The following is a 22,147-nucleotide window of genomic DNA, read 5'->3' as shown; positions in this document are numbered from 1 at the left end:
GCTGAACACGCCAGCTCGTGCTTGTTCTGCCCATTCGAAATGACAGTCCTGGATTAGTTATAAACATTTTTGGTTATCCGACGGTGGGTAGTGTTGCCGCCGCCATTGTTTTTTTGCGTCAATAAGAGGTGACGAGGAGTTGGGTCTGTTTTCAGTATGCATGTTGAAGGGGGTGTGTCATCTATCATCATTCACTTCCATAGGTTTACTCAAATGATGAGGGAACCATCCCTTCACCTTGTTTTGGTATAACATCTTTGGTCTGACAGAAGTTTATAATGCATTGTATGACGTCAACAAACATGGCTTAGCATTAGCTCATCAGTACAACCTTCAAAGAAGTATTATACACGCAATTTATGCAAAAATCGAATGCATGATGTCACCAGTAAATTAATTAATTATTACCACACAAACCATTTTCTGATGATTTATTGATACAAGTGGCACGTGCCAGCAGTCAATCACGTAATTAGTCTGACACCTAATCAGCCATTCAGTCTTGTTTATGTATGTAGCTAGTGGGCTAAGCTGTAGCATTAGCAATATCTTTCAAAAGGAGACCACTCACAAATGTGGAAATTCTGACAGTGAGTCTGAAAATCAGATTCTGATGGTGAGGATCTGCTTCCCATCCTTGTGGCCATTGATAACCCTAAATCTGAGGACCCCTTGCCCACCGACAAAGTCCCATGCCCCTCTGAAGATGCTGGTGGTGATGGAGGCAGACCGACGAAGATGAAGTACAAGAGGTCTGTGGTAGCTGGAAGGCCGCGAGCCATTTCACCACTCCTGGCACTGCGGTTTGCTTATGAGTCCCAGTCTGGAGTGCATAACCCCTTGCCATTGAGACGTCCATATCCTCTCCGCTGTCTATACAGCGACATTGTCGGCCACAGGGAAGGTGGACCACCTGATGGGATCAAACCAGACTGAACTTGACTAACCTCAAAATGGGGGCAGTGGATAAGACAGACATGATAATCAGCTTTGTGGAATGTGCTCGGAAGACTACCAAGTGGTATAAGATCTTTTTCCATCTGACACTGCTGTCCTCAATGGCCACATAGTTCACCACCAGATAACAGGTGAGATTATTGAACAAGGTTTTTTTTGTAGTAATTAGACATACTTTAATTTTAGAATTGAACTGACTCTCTCACCCACCTCTCCACTCCCTCATCCTCCCTACTCCGCCATAGGTGAGGTAATTACCTACCAAAAGTACAGAGAGAACCTCCACTGGGGGCTGTCCTGCTGTAGACAATCCCCTACGCCTCACCGCAAGGCATTCTTTCAAACTGCTGCTCAAGACAGTCGCACACGGAGGCACTGCAAATCTGACTGTCTGGCACCATGAGAAGGAAGCAAAGGTTGTTGACAAAGTACACGTGTTCAGCTTGTGACACACCCCTGTGTCGTACCGTACACTCAAGCACTATTTAGCACATTTGCAGCAATGACTAACTGACATTCCATGATACTATGACTTTTGGGGTGGATGGGTGGGAATGCAGTTCAAATCACTACATGAATATTGAAATATGGGTTATGCATATTAATAAGTTGTCAGTCTTTTCTTGCTGTTTTTTCCCCAAGCAAAGGAGTGTCTGTTTAAACTGTATGTTGCTAGCATACAAAAGCTGGCCTTAATCGTCAGCGGCAAATTATGTTTGTGTGTGGCACAGAATAAAGAGGAATTATTACTAAATTACAATACAGCATCAGGATATAGCAATAAAACAATTAAAGTAGTAACATAACCCTGCTATAAAAGTAATAAATTGCATTGACAAAATCACAAATATGAATAACAGTAACTGTTGAGCTCCACAAGGAGGCAGGGCCCAGCAGAGCTAAAATACACAGGCCATGAGGCCAGGGCAGCTTCAAAGGATACAACACAAGCAAATACTTCTCCTTGTGGAGTGCAACAGCAGCATTGTTTTACAAAGATAATAGAAGAATGTAGCTAGTAACATAAGCCCAATTGAGTAGAACACCATAAAGGTTAAGAAATTAAGTTCCTTGCATGTCCACGGTTATAAAGGAATGCACACAGAATACATTATGCTCCATACATATATATACGGTGTGCTACAGTAGAAACGACAACACGATACACAAACTATAATGTAATAAGTCACTTACTTTGATAGAAATGCACACAAGTCCAAAGTTATTATTTGTAAGGAAAACAACAATGAAGGTAATTCAGGCGTCAGGAGGAAAAAGTTAGCATTTCTTTTCTGATCGGAGATGCTCAAATGTCTGCATACGTGACCAGGGCAACACTGGGGAAGTGCTTGGGCTCTCATCAAAGAGAGAAATTTGTCCGGTTCATCGTAGTGCCTCAAACGTAAATTCTCCGACACAGTGAAATGGGATACTTTATGTGAATTAATAAGGAATTGGAAGACACCTCAATTCAAACTGTTTGAAAATTATTTGAAATTGGCCAGTTGAAACACAGCCTATAGATAATTAGCAGGCAGTGTGGGTTAAAACCTTTTAGGGATAGGGGGCAGCATTTTCACTTTGGATGAATTGCGTGCCCATAGTGAACTGCCTCCTACTCTGTCCAAGATGCTAATATATGCATATTAATATTACTATTGGATAGAAAACATTCTGAAGTTTCTAAAACTGTTTGAATTATGTCTGTGAGTATAACAGAACTCATAGGGCAGGCAAACTTCCAAACAGGAAGTGGAAATTCTGGGGCTGGTTGATTTTCAACTCATCGCCTATTCACATCCAAATAAGATGTGGGATCTGTTCGCACTTCCTACGCCTTCCACTAGATGTCAACAGTCAGTAGAACTAGGAATGAAGCCTCTAGTGTGATGTGGGACCGGATGGCCGCTATTTGAGTCACTGGTCTGGCAGAATGCCAGTTCCAAGTTACGCGCAGTAGTCATTATATCGCCTTGCGTTCCATTACTCTGTAGACAAAACAAATGCTCCGGTTGGAACGTTATTGGATATATATGATAGCATCCTGAAGATTGATTCTCTACTTAGTTTGACCAGTTTATTCGACCTGGAATATAACTTTTAAAGTTTTCGTCCGAGTTCGCCTGGACCAGCGCCAGCTTTTGGACATGTGAACTAAACGTGCTAGCAAAAGTAGCTAATTGGACACTAGTAATGGACATTATGGAACAAAAAAAACGATTTATTGTGGAACTAGGACTCCTTGCACTGCATTCTGATGAAAGATCATCAAAGGTAAGGGAATGTTTATGATGTAATTTCGTATTTCCGTTGACTCCAACATGGCGGAGAAATATATTTACTTTGAGCGCCGTCTCAGATTATTGCATGGTATGCTTTTTTCGTAACGTTTTTTTTTTTAAATCTGACACAGCGGTTGCATTAACAACCAGTGTATCTTTAATTATATGTAAAACATGTATCTTTCGTCAAAGTTTATGATGAGTATTTCTGTTATATGACGTGGCTCTCTATAATTACTCTGGATATTTTGGAGGCATTTCTGAACATGGCACCAATGTAAACCGAGATTGTGGATATAAATATGCATATTATCGAACAAAACATAAATGTATTGTGTAACATGATGTCAAATGAGTGTCATCTGATGAAGATTATCAAAGGTTAGTGATTAATTTTATCTCTAATTCTGCTTTTGTCACCATCTTTGGCTGGGAAAAATTGCTTTTTTGGGGGATTTGGTGGAGATCTAACATAAATATGTTGTGTTTTCGCTGTAAAACATTTTAAAAATCAGACACTTGGGTAGATTAACGAGATGTTTATCTTTCATTTGCTTTATTGGACTTGTTATTGTATGAAAGTCAAATATTTCAAAAAAATATTTTTGAATTTCCCGCGCTGCCTTTTCAGTGGTATGTTGGGGGCGGGGGTTCCGTTAGCAGAACCTGTGTCCTAGACAGGTTGACTGTCCTGCATAACAATCACATTTTGGAACACCAATTACATTTCCATCCAAAAATGTGTCATTTTTTTGTTTAAAGAAAAATCACGGCAGCTGTGATGGAAACATGGAAGTTTCAGTGTAATTTTAAAAAAATGGCAACAGATAATTTGTTCCTTCGACATGGAGGGATCTTTGTGTCGGTAAAATTAACACAGGAAATGCCAGTGAAAACGCTTTATGTGCAAATAATTATATAATAACCAGCGTATCTAAGTAAATTTGGAGTCACGCGATGATATGGTGTGTGGTCCTCCCACTATGACTTGAGAAACCATGCAGTTTATTAGGCTTCAGAGGAAATATGTTGTGAAAGTGCTTGATGCTGCGACATGATCGATAATTGACTGCCTTTTGACAAATATATTCGCTGTTATCCATAATAATCTCATCATGTAGACTAGACAAGCCACCGCCTACCCGTATTGTATCTGCGAGCTGTTGGCTAGAGCGCAGGTGCCAAGACCAAATTAGACACATTTGCTGTTTATGACAAAACTATCAGTAGAGTTGAAAATGCGATGGAAACACATTGAACTTTTATATTTTTATTTGGTACATGAAAACTTGAATCGAAAAAGTACATTTTGGGTGCACTACGTCATCACGCACTGATTTGATGGAAACATTTCTGGTGGGAAAATGTGCACATTGTTTTTATGCAGATTTGAGAATATTCCATTGAAAATCTGTTGCCAATTGGGATGGAAACCTAGCTAATGAATGCATTCTGATATCACGCGCATAACCAAAAAACTCACGCTGGGGGGTTAATGCAGCATTTGATCTAAATGTCAGAAGCTATTAAGTTAAATTATTTTCTATTTTACAGAGTAGAATGGTTTTTCTGCTGGTGTATCCTGAGGTAGCTCCTCTCTGAGAACCTCTTCCCGCAATGCCTACAGGCGAATGGCCTCTCTCCCGTGTGGACCTTCAGGTGCATCTTCAGGTTGCCAGCCAGGGCGAAGCGCATGTGACACTGGGTACAACTGTAGGGTTTCTCCCCTGTGTGGACCCTCTGGTGCCTCTTCAGGTCACCAGCCTGGGAGAACCTCTTCTCACACTGTGGGCAGCTGAAGGGTTTCTCCCCTGTGTGGACCCTCTGGTGCCTCTTCAGGTCACCAGCCTGGGCGAAGCTCATGTGACACTGGGTACAGCTGAAGGGTTTCACACCTGTGTGGACTCTCTGGTGGATCTCCACCTTCTGGGGGCAACTGAAGCCTTTGTTACAGAACATGCAGAGGAACCGTTTCTCTTTACTATTGCCTGATGTTGCTCCCCCTCCCCGAGCCTTGGCCCTTTGGTCATTTGAGTTCAATACCTGATCGAAAAGAACGCAGCCTTGTGAATCGGAAGGTGTCGTCGACGTGGACACTGGGTCGCGATCCCTGAATGCGTGTAAAGGGGAGTGGGTGGCACCATTTCGATTCGTCTCTAAGCTTCCCCTGTAATCTAAGAAAACTCTGCCCTGTGAGTGTCCGTCTCCCAGGAGACTATCTGCACTCCATGTGGGAGGAGCGTCGCCCTCCACTTTCACCTCATCTACCACTATAGCCTCCCCTTTCTTATCTTGGCTCCCTTCAGAGTATACACTACTACTGTACCGGTTCCATTCCACTCTAGACAGATCAGTCTGTGTCTCTAAACCCAAGGGCATGTTGCCAGGGCCCAACTCTGTATTGTAAGAACAAGACGGATCATTGACAGTCTCTGACGCATCACCCAAGTCCAGATGGGAATGAACCGTCCTCGGGCTTGGGTTATCGTAAAGTAAATACTCTGAGCCAGGAGCAGGACAGCCCAGTAGCCCCTGCCCCAGTCTCTCTGGGTCTGATCTGTGGTCAGATCCTGTGTGTAAGATCCTTTGTGTTACAGTTAAAGTCTCGTTGTCTGTCTCTGACTTGAGGACGGCGTTCGGCATTCCACTGACCTCACTGACCGTGATTCTGCATTGGGTCGCGGCAGCAGTCGCAAGGTCCTCTGTGGCTACAGATGGCGCCACTCCAGCCGCTGCTCCAGTCTGAATGTCTCTGCTGTGTTGTGGGTCCTCTCCTTCAGTCCTCTCCTGCTTGACCAGAGACAATCCTTCAGGACCTGCAGCCTCTGCATCTGCAGACTGACACAAGAAGAGAGGAGGTTATTACCGGTACATGAGTAGAAATGGATAACAATGTCTTGGGAAGTCTCACAAGCTCCCCTATGGCAGATAAATGAGGATGTAAGCAAGTGAATAGCTGAGGGGAGCCTTTCTGAAATAAACGGGCCACATTTGATGTACTGTGATGTTTTATGTCACACTATGACAAAGACATGCTGGGTTGAGGTTCCACTCGCCTCAATTGCTATGTTTTGTTCATCTCTCCACACATTATGTCCCGCTGGCTTCACAAAGCTCCTGTCGCCTCCAGTGAGATGTCCTTCACCTGAGAGTGATTGGGGGAAAGGGTGTTTAGGTAAAGCTCACGCTATATTGTACACTATTGACAGACACTGTGTCCGAATACCCATACTTGCGTCCTAAATAGTAGGCCATAATGTGAAAATAGAACGTTTTATAGTATGTGAATTTTCTAAAATCGAGTGCTTTAAATGCCAGGATGCTATACTCATTTCGGCTCTTCATCTTGTAGAATTCGCTGCACACTTCAGGAATTTTACAGCCACAGTGCATTGGAAGAGGGGGAATAGTGAAGCTTCTGCGGTAGTGTTCAAATCTAAGTAGTTTTTGTTTTCCTTGAAATGATTACGAATGTATCATTGTGATGTTACACCTTTGAAAACAGATCTGCTGTCTGCCGTGCCTTTCAATAGCGTGTGACTGTGGTCCGCAATTCGGGGAGTTCCTGCATGTGGGCATTGCAGGAACCCCCTCCTCCCCCCCTAGATCATCCCATTGGATCCTGCATGAACGCCCCCCCATCGAGCATCCCGTTGATATTCTGGATATCCCCTGATTGTTTATGTAATTACAATGTCGGTCAAAAGGGAAATAAATGTATAGGCTAATTGACATCATTCAAATCAATTGGAGGTGTACCTGTGGATGTATTTCAAGGCCTACCTTCAAACTTAGTGCCTCTTTGCTTGACATCATGGGGAAATCAAAAGAAAATAACAAAAAAAAACTACATTTTAGACCTCCACAAGTCTGGGTCATCCTTGGGAGAAATTTCCAAACGCCTGAAGGTACCACGTTCATCTGTACAAACAATAGTACGCAAGTATAAACACCATGGGACCACGCAGCCATCATACCGCTCTGGAAGGAGACTCGTTCTGTCTTCTAGAGATGAACGTACTTTAGTGCTAAAACTGCGAATCAATCCCAGAACAGCAAAGGACCTTGTGAAGATGCTTGAGGAAGTATCTATATCTACAGTATCTATATCCACAGTCAAATGAGTCCTATATCGACATAACCCGAAAGGTCGCTCAGCAAGGAAGAAGCCACTGCTCTAAAACCGCCATAAAAAAAGCCAGACTACGGTTTGCAATTGCACATGGGGACAAAGATCGTACTTTTTGGAGAAATGTCCTCTGGTCTGATGAAACATAAATAGAAATGTTTGGTCATAATGACCATCGTTATATTTGGAGTTAAAAGGGGGACAACATCCCACTCGTGAAGCACAGGGGTGGCAGCATCATGTTGTGGGGGTGCTTTGCTGCAGGAGGGACTGGTGCACTTCACAAAATAGATGGCATCATGAGGTAGGAAAATGATGTGGATATATTAAAGCAACATCTCAAGACATCATTCAGAAAGTTAAAGCTTGGTCGCAAATGGGTCTTCCAAATGGACAATGACCCCAAGCATACTTCCAAAGTTGTGGCAAAATGGCTTAAGGACAACAAAGTCAACGTATTGGAGTGGCCATCACAAAGCCCTAACTTCATTCCTATAGAACATTTGTGAGCAGAACCGAAAAAGCATGTGCGAGCAAGGAGGCCTACAGACCTGACTAAGTTACACCAGCTTTGTCAGGAGGAATGGGACAAAATTCACCCAACTTATTGTGGAAGGCTACCTGAAATGTTTGATCCAAGTTAAACAATTTAAAGGCAATAATACCAAATACTAATTGAGTGCATGTAAACATCTGACCCACTGGTAATGTGATGAAAGCAATAAAAGCTGATATAAATAATTATCTCTACTATTATTCTGACATGTCACATTCTTAAAATAAAAGTGGTGGTCCTAACTGACCTAAGACAGGGAATTTTTACTGGGATTAAATGTCAAGAATTGTGAAAAACTGAGTTTAAATGTATTTGGCTTGAGTATATGTAAACTTCCGACTTTAACTGTATCTACAGAAAGTTAACAGCTACTTTGCTCATGTTTTGGTTAATGTTGTACTTCATCTTATAACTTTTCAGGATCTATGGGCAGGATCACCTACATGAGCTGGAGGGGCAGTCATCAGAAGAAAAAAAAGTTGGGAGAAGCATAAGCAAAAATAAATGATTTCTTAATTTTTTAAAACTATTTTCTACATTGTAGAATAATAGTGAAGACATCAAAATTATGACAAAACACATATGGAATCATGCAGTAACCAAAAAAAGTGTTAAAATATATTTAGATTTGTTTACATTTGAAATTCTTCAAAATAGCCACCCTTTGCCTTGACAGCTTTGCACACTCTTGGCATTCTCTCAACCAGCTTCATGGGGTAGTCCAGGAATGCATTTCAATTAACAGGAGTGCCTTCTTAATAGTTAATTTGTGGAATTTCTTTACTTCTTATGTGTTTGAGCCAATCAGTTGTGTTGTGACAAGGTAGGGGTGATATACAGAAGATAGCCCTATTTGGTAAAAGACCAAGTCCATATTATGGCAAGAACAGTTCAAATAAGCAAAGAGAAATGACAGTCCATTACTTTAAGACATTAAGGTCAGTCAATACGGAACATTTCAAGAACTTTGAAAGTTTCTTCAAGCGCAGTCGTAAATACCATCAAGCACCATGATGAAACTGTCTCTCATGAGGACCGCCACAGGAATGGAAGACCCAGAGTTACCTCTGCTGCAGAGGACAAGTTCGTTAGAGTTACCAGCCTCAGAAATTGCAGCCCAAATAAATGCTTCAGAGTTCAAGTAACAGACACATCTCATCATCCACTGTCCAGAGGAGTGTGTGTGAATCAGGCCTTCATGGTCAAATTGCTGCAAATAAACCACTGCTAAAGGACACCAATAAGAAGAAGAGACTTGCTTGGGCCAAGAAACATGAGCAATGGACATTAGACCGGTGTAAATGTATCCTTTGGTCTGGAGTCCAAATGTGTAATTTTTGGTTCAAACCGCCATGTCTTTGTGTTACGCGGTGTGGGTGAACGGTTGATCTCTGCATGTGTATTACCCACCGTAAAGCATGGAGGAGGAGGTGTTATGGTGTGGGGTGCTTTGCTGGTGACACTGTCAGATCATTTTGAATTCAAGGCACACTTAACCAGCATGGCTACCACAGCATTCTGCAGCGATATGCCATCCCATCTGGTTTGGGCTTAGTGGGACTATCATTTGTTTTTCAACAGGACAAGGGCCCAACACGCCTCTAGGCTGTGTAAGGGCTATTTGACCAAGAAGGAGAGTGATGGAGTGCTGCATTAGATGACCTGGCCTCCACAATCCCCCGACCTCAACCAAATTGAGATTGTTTGGGATGAGTCGGACCGCAGAGTGAATGAAAAGCAGCCAACAAGTGCTCAGCATGTGGTAACTCCAAGACTGTTGGAAAAACATTCCAAGGGAAAGCTGGATGAGATAATGCCAAAAGTGTGCAAAGCTGTCATCAAGGCAAAGGGTAGCTAGAATTAAAATATATTTTGATTTGTTTAAAATTTTTTTGGTTACTACATGATTCCATATGTGTTATTTCATAGTTTGTCTTTACTACTATTCTACAATGTAGAAAATAGTAAAAAAAAAAAAACCCTTGAATGAGTAAGTGTTATAAAACTTTTTACCGATAGTGTAAATGTGAAGACATACATGTTAGAAAGGTGCAAGTATTCCAGAGAAATGTATCGCAATTAGCATAATCATTTACAGGGCTTTATATGTAGTATATTTGATGCTATCCTTTTCCATATTTTTCCAGGAATATGGAATCCGTGCTGACTCGGGAGGACACAGCCGCATCTTGGAAGTTGTATTCGGTGATGGATTTGGCGCTAGATGCATCCAGATGTGGATGCTGGAGAAGGTATGGCCATTTTAAAGGTCATTAATAAGATGTAGTTTTAGATATTTTGTATCCATTTTATTTCATAGCTAGTATTTATTAATTTTGTACTGTTTTTGGTGAAATCTTTTTTTAAACCCAAAGTGGATCTCTGTTCTCATTGAAGTGTTTCTTGTTTGTTAGAAAATATTTGTACATCGACTGTTGGTGTGTTTTACTTTCAACATTTCTATACAAAAATGTAATGCACTGGCACATCTGAGCCCTTTTGTTGCAGGTGCATGGTAAACATTTGATACGTTTAAAGAAAAAAAAGAAACCCACGCACTCTTGCTAGTATCACTTTTTTTTATTGAAGAGTGTCGGGTTCTTGGCCTTTCACCTTTTTGCTCTACTAAACTAAATAAAATATCTTTGGTAGAATAATAATTGATTTAATTTCTATAGCTCTTTTCATTACAATCTCAAAGTAAATCAAAAGCAAAAAAACAAAATAAATAGTAATAAGTATCCTAGCGATAGTTGCCTAGGTCATTCCAATGGAGGCCAAGTCTTTGAGTGCATGCTACTTATCTAGCTAACATTTGCCCAAAACATCAACACGCCGCTATAGTGAAAGGGCTTCTTCTTTTGTGTTTTCACTTTGTGAAACAAAAGGGGATAGAAAACCACCCTTCTGATTTCCCTACACTCATTAAAACCCACCACCCCATTCCACTACTTTGAGCCTATTGTCTCCTACACCAGGCCGACACCCTGTAACTCTTATTTTTTACCAGTCTGAGCTCATTTTGTTTACAAGTTCCCAGTTGTCTTGAACGCACCAAAAGTAGTAAGTTTCAGCCATGGCATACTGCATATTTTTTTACTAAACAGTGTGTGCTAAATGCTATGAGACGATAAGTACATACTATGCAGTTTAAGTATGTAATATTCTAGTATTCGTACATGCCCAGAGTCTACAATTGACAAGGATGTAAGGTAATACTTCTCATAATTTCTTGATATACTATTTATTTATTGATTGATTGTATTCCATGCATCACATTTTTTTTGAGTATGACAATAAGAAATTCAGTAAATCAAGAATCTGGTTATATGATACTGGTTGTGTCAAATCTGGCTTGTCTACAACTTACTTAGACGGCATACTGTGTACTAATCATACTACATTCTCTTTAGAACTACTGTTTAGTAAAAACAAATTCAGTAACCAACAAATACCAACATACTAGGCACATCTATAATGAGAATGTGCCATCTAATACGCAATTGCGCCATTTCCAGCCATTCTTTCATTTCGGTAGCACATCCCCATATTTAAAACTGCAACATGTAACTTTTTGTGGACTGACAAAATTCACATAGAAATGTGTTATAGATCTGTCACTCATTGAAAGCAAGTCTAAGAAGCGGTGGATCTGTTTTATGTTTCATTTCTATGCTTCCCATTCTTAAGTTGAGTTTTTGCATCTTTTGCTTTAAACAGCTGAAAATACAATAGTTTTGGTTATGGAAAATATATTTAACATCGGTTTAGATGGTACAATGATTCTCTACACAATGAATGCTTGTTTTGTCACAAACTGAAATTGGGCGAACTATTAGAATTTTAGCAACCAGGAAATGGAGGCGCGATTTCTGCATATTGCACCTTTAATTAATCAGCAGATGTAAAACACATGGGAGTCTTCCTCAAAAGTCTACAGTAAATTCTACTAGATGAAATGCCGACATGAGTATAACATACTAGCATTTGCTGTCCAGTGTAGCTCAGTTGGTAGAACATGGCACTTGTAACGCCAAGGTTGTGGGTTGGATTCCCACGGGCGTCAAGTACAACAAAAAAAGTATAAATAAGTAGGCACTCACTACTGTAAATCGTCAACAAAAATGGTAGGTTTAAATCAAACTAGATTTTTGAAAATGTACATACTAAAAACGTTCTAAAAACGTACCTAAAATGCCTATTCTGACATAATCTTTGTGCAAGAGTATTTTGTTCTTAATTGACCTGCCTGGTAAAATAATTGAGATGTTTTTTTGTTTTTTGCACCTATGTGAAATTAGCCACAACAGTGGAATTTGTGGATTGCCTTCATAATAAAAGTCCGCACTTGAAAGTGAAGGAAACGATGCATATATAATAATCATGCCATATTTGGACTAGCTATTGCTGAACAATATTCGAATGTAATATAAATTAAACAAAAGACGATAATTAATTTGACCCCCCCCCCCCCCCAAAAAAAAATTGTTTTTTTTAAATCACTGTGGATGTAAGTAGACTTCAATTGCATTGGTGCCTAATTCTATGCACTGTACAGCCTTACCTATGGATTCTGGTTACATGAAATGGGGTATCAGCCCACTCAGTGATACCCACAAGACTTTACTGCGAGATCTCACTGAAATGAGCCACATTGCAATATAAAATGTCAATACATACAATAGGCTTTATAGTGAGGGGATTGTGTTAAAATAACTCATTATTGTATTTAGTTGAATTTATGACATTGTCAGAATGATAAAAAAATGAAAAAACGTTGCATGATCTATTCCAAATATGCCATGACTCCATTATTTGTATCCATTTGCATCACTTTCAATGGTGGTCTTTTACTTTGAAGCCGAAATGAAAGTTCCACTAGTGTGGCTAATCCTTATTGTGGCTAGCTTAACATAGGTCAGTATTGCGTACTATTCAAAAACTAACCAAGACACAAGTCTGAGTAACACATCTGAACACGTATGCAGAGGAGAACGGTGCAACAGCCCCGCACCCTCCACCTTCTGCAAAATGTACCTCTTGCCATTCCGCTGTATCGGTCGAGGATCTTGACACTACTGGGACGACTGGCGAGGACGCGCTCTCGTATTGTCCTCTCTGCGCGCTCCCGTGCCACCTTCAGTTCCAGTACCTGTAGTTTCCTCCGCAATCCCCTGTTTTCTTTCTGGCTTTGAGTTATTTCCAAACGAAACACTGCATACTCGTCGTCTACTAGTTTACAGATCTCTGACACGGCTGCATTCGCTAGAACCTCCATAATGGAGGCTATTTGAGTGTGAAAAACCATACAGTTAGCCATCGTTAGGTTAGCAGCTAGCTAGCGTTACCTAGTCTTTACTTCCAACGCGAAGTAAAGACTACCTGAGGTACATTTATGATGCTCGTATTTTGAGTTCCAATGTGTTAATAAACGTCTAAATAACAACAAAAACGCCAACGTGGAAATTGTAGTTGTTCACTACACTACTTCTGTTTCTTCGGGATCATGGTGTTCGCACGTTGTTTGTGCATGCCGCCACCTACTGTGCGGGAGTGTGGGCGTTCACGTTAAATTGAGTGATGCAAAAAGGTTAGAGGGAAAGGAAAACAATTGTACCACCAGACTAGCCCTTCACCTATATACCACTAATTAATTAAAAAAACACCACCACCCCAGTCCACTACGTTGACCCTAACTGATCCTACACCAGGCCTACTATTTCGTTCAACACACCTTGTAACTCTCCTGCAGAAAAACCTTGTACACCCAAGTACTTCTTTGCAGCTGCCACAACATCTATTTTCTGTGATTTAGGTTCCATTTATGTGGTACAGTTGATAACCATGGCTATGAATACTAAGAAGCCAACCTTACTGAAGCACAAATTCATATCACTGTATTGGCCAAGGCCTACTACTCACCCTTGACCCATCATCCTCTACTCTCTTCACTGCCTCAGCATACGACACCTTCTGTTCTACTCTGACTCTGGCAACCTTAACCAGTCTCTCTCGCACTAAGGCACTTCTGATCCCCAGCAACATGGGAACCCCCACAATTGATACTAACATTCCTTCGGGCCAATGCTCTCCTACACACTGCTGCTGCAACATGACCATAAGCTTGGCATCTGAAACACTTTAGTGGGTTCGGCTCAAAAGCTCTCACGGGATAACTGACATATTCTAACATGACTTTGTTAGGTAAAGACGCAAAACTCAAAATGACATGCGGTGTCAGCGTAGCACCAAACGGCAGGTGTCACAGACAAAGGGAATCTTCCATTTCAGTTTCTCTACCTCAACACTTCATGCCACCCCAGTAATGACTCCTTTCAAAGGCACACTGCTCCAGAGAGCAAATCAAGTCACGGGTCTTGTCCAGAGGTGCGTTCTGTGAAGTGCCCTCTTCCTCAAAGGAACAAACACTGAAAATCATTAAGTCCATTTCGAACTGCCTTCACTGATTTAACAGTACCCAAATCATTTCCCCCCCCAGCCTGAGACTACATATGGGTCAGCCAAAAGGCAGGGATCCACTTTCTACAAAAATGTCACTCCCACTGGGACAGAACCATCCTTTACATGACCATCGGGGTGAGGTTTGGAGTCTGAGGTCTTCATCCTCACTCTCTTCAGGTTCAATTTCTGAGCCATCAGAAACAGCAGAGTACGGTTTGTAATTCATGCCATTCTTCCTCAACACACATCTTCCAACTACTCGTTTTTTCTTCCTCGCTGTCCATAGCCACATCTCTGTTCACAATGCTCATGCCGCACTAATGGCCTTTCTCCAATTCCCAACATCTGTTCCTAAACCCAATTTACGCATCTGGCAATCTCTGGCCTCTCCCAATTGGGATTGTTATCTGCTGTTCATTTTGCTTATTTTGCACGTGTTGATTTCATTTGACAGCTGACATAACAAGGAATTGCCAAAGAGCCACTATTCACTTCCGTTTACTTATTCTTAAAATGTGTATTGGCGTATTGCAACTAGCGATGTGCATTTCAAACGATTCGTTATTTTTTAACAACTCTTTTAACGGACTCGAGAGTCATGATTTGTTTTTCTGAGTGACTCGTTCATTTGACCGGCTAGTTCTGGTCGCAATGAGTTCTACAGTATGATTAATACGCGCTTCTCTGGCTCGGCGGCTCCAGTGAATTGCAACTGAGAAAATTATCATAATCCATTGGCTAATTTGTCAAGTTCCACTTATTTTTTTAGCTAGTCTGTACAACAACAAAAAATAACTGACCATTTTATAAATGGTAAACAGTGGGGCAAAACAAGTATTTAGTCAGCCACCAATTGTGCAAGTTCTCCCACTTAAAAAGATGAAAGAGGCCTGTAATTTTCATCATAGGTACACTTCAACTATGACAGACAAAATGAGACAAGAAAATCCAGAAAATCACATTGTAGGATTTTTAATGAATTTATTTGCAAATTATGGTGGAAAATAAGTATTTGGTCACCTACAAACAAGCAAGATTTCTGGCTCTCACAGACCTGTAACTTCTTCTTTAAGAGGCTCCTCTGTCCTCCACTCGTTACCTGTATTAATGGCACCTGTTTGAACTTGTTATCAGTATAAAAGACACCTGTCACACTCCAAACTCCACTATGGCCAAGACCAAAGAGCTGTCAAAGAACACCAGAAACAAAATTTTAGACCTGCACCAGGCTGGGAAGACTGAATCTGCAATAGGTACGCAGCTTGGTTTGAAGAAATCAACTGTGGGAGCAATTATTAGGAAATGGAAGACATACTGATAATCTCCCTCGATCTGGGGCTCCACGCAAGATCTCACCCCGTGGGGTCAAAATGATCACAAGAACGGTGAGCAAAAATCCCAGAACCACACGGGGGGACCTAGTGAATGACCTGCAGAAAGCTGGGACCAAAGTAACAAAGCCTACCATCAGTAACACACTACGCCGCCAGGGACTCAAATCCTGCAGTGCCAGACGTGTCCCCCTGCTTAAGCAGTGTTCCTTATCATTTGTGGAGTGCATCATGAGCAAAGTCATTGTAGCCTATAATTTCAATTCCCCTGTGAAAACCATGAGCATGGGACTTGGCTTTGCTATACCGCAGCCTACCAAAGGTTGTACCGTGTCCATTACAGCGTAGAAAAACGCCTCTCCAATTTATGGAAGATACCAAAGCATTGGCCATAACAATAGATGGTGAAGTCGATGATACTGGTTTTTCCTATTCACCTGTTGCTAAGTTTTTCCTAAATGCTTATGACAAATCCAGCTCCAACCATAGTCCAGCCAACTGGCTAATCTTTTGAATACAGTATAGTGAAGATAACTAGCTAGATAAGGTTAGCATGCTAATTAATAATAATGTTAATTTATACAGCGTCAGCTGTCAAAGCAGCTTACCGATCGCTGCAGCTGTACACAGCCCAACCAACTACCTACCTCATTCCCATATTTGTTTTTCTGCTCTTTTGCACACCTGTTTTTCTACTTGCACATCCTCATCTGCACATATCACTCCAGTGTAAATTCCTAATTTATAATTACTTCGCCACTGTTGTCCTATTTATTGCCTTACCTCCTTCATTTGCACACACTGTATACAGATTTTTCTATTGTGTTACTGACTGTACGATTGTTTATGTGTAACTCTGCTGTTTTTTGTCACACTGCTTTGCTTTATCTTGGCCTGGTCACAGTTGTAAATGAGAACTTGTTCTCAACTGGACTACCTGGTTAAATAAAGGTGAAATAAAAAAAAATCTAAATACATTAATAATAATTAAACAGTCCTCACCTTGAATTTCAAATCACAACCTCTTGATTCACGGTACGCTAATCGTCCTGCCACATATCGGTTAATCAGAGTATTCTCATCATTGATTAGATGCATTTATTTCAGCAATATAAGGCCTTTCAGTATAATTGTCTAATGTTGGTGGGGCATGTTAACCCGATTGAATGATACTGCTGAATCACTTTGAGATCTGTTCATGTTTTTCTTGAGTGTACTTTAACAGAGCTGAGATTTACTTCAAAATGCATTCACCCTATTGCTTACAGCCTTACACCTATTAAGTTGTTTCAGCTCTCCACAAGTCCCTAGAGAGGGTAGGGTTTCTTTGCTGCTTGCATTTGCTGTTCGTTTTGGTTGTGTTTCAGATTATATTGTGCCCAGTACAAATTAATGGTAAATAATGTATTGCGTCATTTTGGAGTCACTTTTATTGTAAATAACAATAGAATGTTTCTAAACGCTTCTACATTTAATGTGGATGCTACCATGATTACAGATAATTCAGGACTAACTGTGAATAATGATGAGTGGGAAAGTTACAGGTGCACACATATCATACCCCCAAGACATGCTAACCTCTCACCATTACAATAACAGGAAAGGTGAACGTTTTAGGGGGGGGGGGGGGGGGGGGGGTTGTTATGATATTTGTGCATCTAACTCTAACTCATCATTATTCACAAATCATTCAGGATGATCCGTAATCATGGTAGCATCCACATGAATATTGAAGTGTTTAGAACATATTCTATTCTTATTTACAATAAAAGGTGACTCCAAAATTACACAATACATTGTTTACCAATCATTTCTATTGGGCAGAAAATGATCTGAAACACAACCCAAACAAACAGCAAATGCATCCAACATGTTTGTAGAGTCACAAGCTTAAAGTAATCATTGCACGCTAGGAATATGGGACCAAATACTACACTTTTGACTACTTTAATACACATACAGTTGAAGTCGGAAGTTTACATACACCTTAGCCAAATGCATAATAATAATATATTCTTGACCAGCACAAAAACATCCTGTGGCGTACAGCATTAGCATCAAATAGCCCACGCGATATGCAACATTTCAGGGAAGTTAGGAACCAATATGCACAGGCAGTTAGGAAAGCGAAGGCTAGCTTTTTCAAACAGAAATTTGCATCCTGCAGCACAAACTCCAAAAAGTTCTGGGACACTGTAAAGTCCATGGAGAATAAGAGCACCTCCTCCCAGCTGCCCACTGTACTGAGGCTAGGAAACACTGCCACCACCGATAAATCCACTATAATTGAGAATTTCAATAAGCATTTTTCTACAGCTGGCCATGCTTTCCACCTGGCCACCCCTGCCCTGGTCAACAGCCCTGCACCCCCCACAGCAACTTGCCCAAGCCTCCCCCATTTCTCCTTCACCCAAATCCAGATAGCTGATGTTCTGAAAGAGCTGCAAAATATGGACCTCTACAAATCAGCAGGGCTAGACAATCTGGACCCTATCTTTCTAAAATTATCAGCCGAAATTGTTGCAACCCCTAGATCCCGAAAGATTGGAAAGCTGCCGCGGTCCTTCCCCTCTTCAAAGGGGGAGACACTCTAGACCCAAACTGCTACAGACCTATATCTATCCTACCATTCCTTTCTAAGGTATTCGAAAGGCAAGTTAACAAACAGATCACCGACCATTCTGAATCCCACCGTACCTTCTCCGCTATTGCAATCTGGTTTCCGAGCTGGTCATGGGTGCACCTCAGTCACGCTCAAGGTCCTAAACGATATCATAACCATTATTGATAAGAGATAATACTGTGCAGCTGTATTCATCGACCTGGCCAAGGCTTTCGACTGTCAATCACCACATTCTTACAGGCAGACTCAACAGCCTTGGTTTCTCAAATGACTGCCTCGCCTGGTTCACCAACTACTTCTCAGACAGAGTTCAGTATGTCAAATCGGAGAGCCTGTTGTCCGGACCTATGGCAGTCTCTATGGGGATGCCACAGGGTTCAATTCTCTGGCCGACTCTTCTCTGTATACCTCAATGATGTCGCTCTTGCTACTGGTGATTCCCTGATCCACCTCTATGCAGACTACACCATTCTGTATACATCTGTCCCATCTTTGGACACTGTGTTAACTAACCTCCAGACGAGCTTCAATGCCATACAACTCTCCTTCCGGGGCCTCCAACTGCTCTTAAATGCAAGTAAAACTAAATGCATGCTCTTCAACCGATCGCTGCCCGCACCTGCCCGCACATCCAGCATCACTACTCTGGATGGTTCTGACCTAGAATATGTGGACAGCTACAAATACCTGGGTGTCTGGTTAGACTGTAAACTCTCCTTCCAGACTCACATTATGCATCTCCAATCCAAAATTAAATCTAGAATCGGCTTCCAATTTCGCAACAAAGCATTGTTCACTCATGCTGCCAAATATGCCCTCGTAAAACTGACAATCCTGCCGATTCTTGACTTTGGCGATGTCATTTACAAGATTGCCTCTGTAACAGTATAATTTTAAACCGTCCCCTCGCCCATACCCGGGCGCGAACCAGGGACCTTCTGCACACATCAACAGTCACCCTCGAAGCATCGTTACCCATCGCTCCACAAAAGCCGCGGCCCTTGCAGAGCAAGGGGAACTACTACTTCAAGGTCTCAGAGCAAGTGACGTCACTGATTGAAACGCTATTTAGCGCCCACGCTAACTAAGCTAGCCGTTTCACATCCGTTACACTCACCCCCCTTTTGACCTTCCTCCTCTCCGCAGCAACCAGTAATCCGGGTCAACAGCATCAATGTAACAGTATAATTTTAAACCGTCCCCTCGCCCATACCCGGGCGCGAACCAGGGACCTTCTGCACACATCAACAGTCACCCTCGAAGCATCGTTACCCATCGCTCCACAAAAGCCGCGGCCCTTGCAGAGCAAGGGGAACTACTACTTCAAGGTCTCAGAGCAAGTGACGTCACTGATTGAAACGCTATTTAGCGCCCACGCTAACTAAGCTAGCCGTTTCACATCCGTTACACCTCCAACACTCTACTCAGCAAATTGGATGCAGTCTATCACAGTGCCATCGATTTTGTCACCAGAGCCCCATATACTACCCATCACTGCGACCTGTATGCTCTCGTTGGCTGGCCCTCGCTTCATATTCGTCGCCAAACCCACTGGCTCCAGGTCATCTATAAGTCTTTGCTAGGTAAAGCCCGTCTTATCTCAGCTCACGGGTCACCATAGCAGCACCCAACCATAGCACGCGCTTCAGCAGGTATATTTTCCTGGTCACCCCCAAAGCCAATTCCGAGGTCGGAACGTCATTCCTTCCAGTTCTCTGCTGCCAATGACTGGAACGAATTGCAAATGTCACTGAAGCTGGAGATCCATATCTCCCTCACTAACTTTAAGCACCAGCTCACAGATCACTGCACCTGTACATATCCTATCTGTAAATAGTTCATCCAACTACCTCATTCCCATACTGTTATTTTTTTTTTTTGCTACTTTATACCCCAGTATCTCTACTTGCACATTCATATTTTGCACATCTATCACTCCAGTGTTTAGTTGCTAAATTGTAATTATTTCACCACTGTGGCCAATTTATTCCCTTATCTTACCTCATTTGCACACTGTATATATACTTTTTTCTCTATTGTGTTTTTGACTGAATGTTTGTTTATTCCATGTGCAGCTCTGTTGTTTTTTGTGTCGCACTGCTTTTCTTCATCTTGGCCAGGCGGCAGTTGTAAATGAGAACTTGTTCTCAACTAGCAGACCTGGTTAAATAAAGGTGAAATAAAAAATAAAAACGTTTTTCACAATTCCTGACATTTAATCCCAGTAAATATTCCCTGTTTTAGGTCCGTTAGGATCACCACTTTATTTTTTAGAATGTAAAATGTCAGAATAATAGTGGAGAGAATCTTTTATTTATTTCCCAGTCGGTCAGAAGTTTACATACACTCAATTAGTATTTGGTAGCATTGCCTTTAAATTGTTTAAATTTGGGTCAAACGTTTCAGGTAGCCTTCCACAAGCTTCCCACAATAATTGGGATGAATTTTGGCACATTCCTCCTGACAGAGCTGGTGTAACTGAGTCAGGTTTGTAGGCCTCCTTGCTCGAAACACGCTTTTTCAGTTCTGCCCACAAATTTGGAAGTATGCTTGGGGTCATTGTCCATTTGGAAGACTCATTTGCGGCCAAGCTTTAACTTCCTGACTGATGTCTTGAGATGTTGCTTCAAAACATCCACATAATTTTACTTTTTCATGATGCCATCTTTTTTGTGAAGTGCACCAGTCTCTCCTGCAGCAAAGCACCCCCACAACATGATGCTGCCACCCCCGTGTTTCACGGTTGGGATGGTATTCTTTGGCTTGCAAGCCTCCCCCTTTTTCCTCCAAACATAACAATGGTCATTATGGCCAAACAGTTCTATTTTTGTTTCATCAGACCAGAGGACATTTCTCCAAAAAATATGATCTTTGTCCCCATGTGCAGTTGCAAACCGTAGTCCGGCTTTTTTATGGTGGTTTTGGACCAGTGGCTTCTTCCTTGCTGAGCGGCCTTTCAGGTTATGTCGACATAGGACTCGTTTTTACTGTGGATATAGATACTTTTGTACCTGTTTCTCCAGCATCTTCACAAGGTCCTTTGCTGTTGTTCTGGGATTGATTTGCACTTTTCAGACACCAAAGTACTTTCATCTCTAGGAGACAGAACGCTTCTCCTTCCTAAGCGGTATAACGGCTGCGTGGTCCCATGGTTTTTATACTTGAGTACTATTGTTTGTACAGATGAACGTGGTACCTTCAGGCGTTTGAAAATTGCTCCCATGGATGAACCAGACTTGTGGAGGTCTACAATTTTGGCTGATTTCTTTTGATTTTCCCATGATGTCAAGCAATGAGGCACTGAGTTTGAAGGTACATCCACAGATACACCTCCAATTGACGTCAATTAGCCTATCAGAAGCTTCTAAAGCCATAACATAATTTTCTGGAATTTTCCAAGCTGTTAAAAGGCACAGTCAACTTAGTGTATGTAAACTTCTGACCCACTAGAATTGTGTACAGTGAATTTTAAGTGAAATAATCTGTCTGTAAACAATTGTTTGAAAAATTACTTGTCATGCACAAAGTAGATGTCCTAACCAATTTGCCAAAACTATAGTTTGTTGAAAAAATTGTTTTAATGACTCCAACCTAAGTGTATGTAAACTTTTGACTTCAACTGTAAGTGAATTTGTCCCAATACGTTGGTCCCCTAAAATGGGAGGACTATGTTTCAAAAAGTGCTGTAATTTCTAAACGTTTCCCTCGATATGGATGAAAATACCCTCAAATTAAAGGTGAGTCTGCACTTAAACCTCATACACATTGTATCATTTCAAATCCAAAGTGCTGGATTACAGAGCCAGA

The 22,147-nt window shown here is 41.5% G+C and overlaps 2 protein-coding genes and 1 long non-coding RNA gene across 8 annotated transcripts in view; all 3 read right to left on the bottom strand.

Annotated features, from left to right (window-relative positions):
- The window catches only part of LOC110534616 (oocyte zinc finger protein XlCOF7.1-like), a 1,104,347-nt gene that overhangs the window by 658,981 nt on the left and 423,219 nt on the right, over positions 1 to 22,147 (bottom strand). The gene's annotated exons all lie outside the window — the stretch shown is intronic.
- Positions 417 to 2,600, bottom strand: LOC118936901. The gene is made up of 2 exons (XR_005034338.1): positions 1,220 to 2,600; positions 417 to 913 (listed from the first exon to the last, which is right to left on the bottom strand). It is a non-coding gene; the product is annotated as an uncharacterized LOC118936901 (long non-coding RNA).
- LOC110534662 (zinc finger protein 528-like) overlaps positions 3,332 to 22,147 on the bottom strand; it is a 68,675-nt gene continuing 49,859 nt past the window's right edge. Inside the window, exons 2-4 of one of the 4 annotated variants that reach the window (XM_036934504.1) lie at positions 12,962 to 13,210; positions 6,296 to 6,384; positions 3,332 to 6,077 (exon numbers count right to left, since the gene is read on the bottom strand). In XM_036934504.1, the coding sequence (XP_036790399.1) occupies positions 4,788 to 6,077; positions 6,296 to 6,384; positions 12,962 to 13,202 (1,620 nt within the window). In that variant the 5' untranslated portion in view covers positions 13,203 to 13,210 and the 3' untranslated portion in view covers positions 3,332 to 4,787. Of the gene's footprint in view, positions 6,078 to 6,295; positions 6,385 to 12,961; positions 14,183 to 22,147 lie in introns of those variants that run through there. The other 3 variants (XM_021619559.2, XM_036934505.1, XM_036934503.1) reach the window with 3 other exon arrangements.

This window comes from Oncorhynchus mykiss, chromosome 10 (genome assembly GCF_013265735.2).
Source record: "Oncorhynchus mykiss isolate Arlee chromosome 10, USDA_OmykA_1.1, whole genome shotgun sequence".
NCBI classification, from domain to species: Eukaryota; Metazoa; Chordata; class Actinopteri; order Salmoniformes; family Salmonidae; genus Oncorhynchus; species Oncorhynchus mykiss.
The sequence above is the reverse complement of the archived record's forward strand: the minus strand, read 5'-3'. Positions and strand labels throughout refer to the sequence as shown.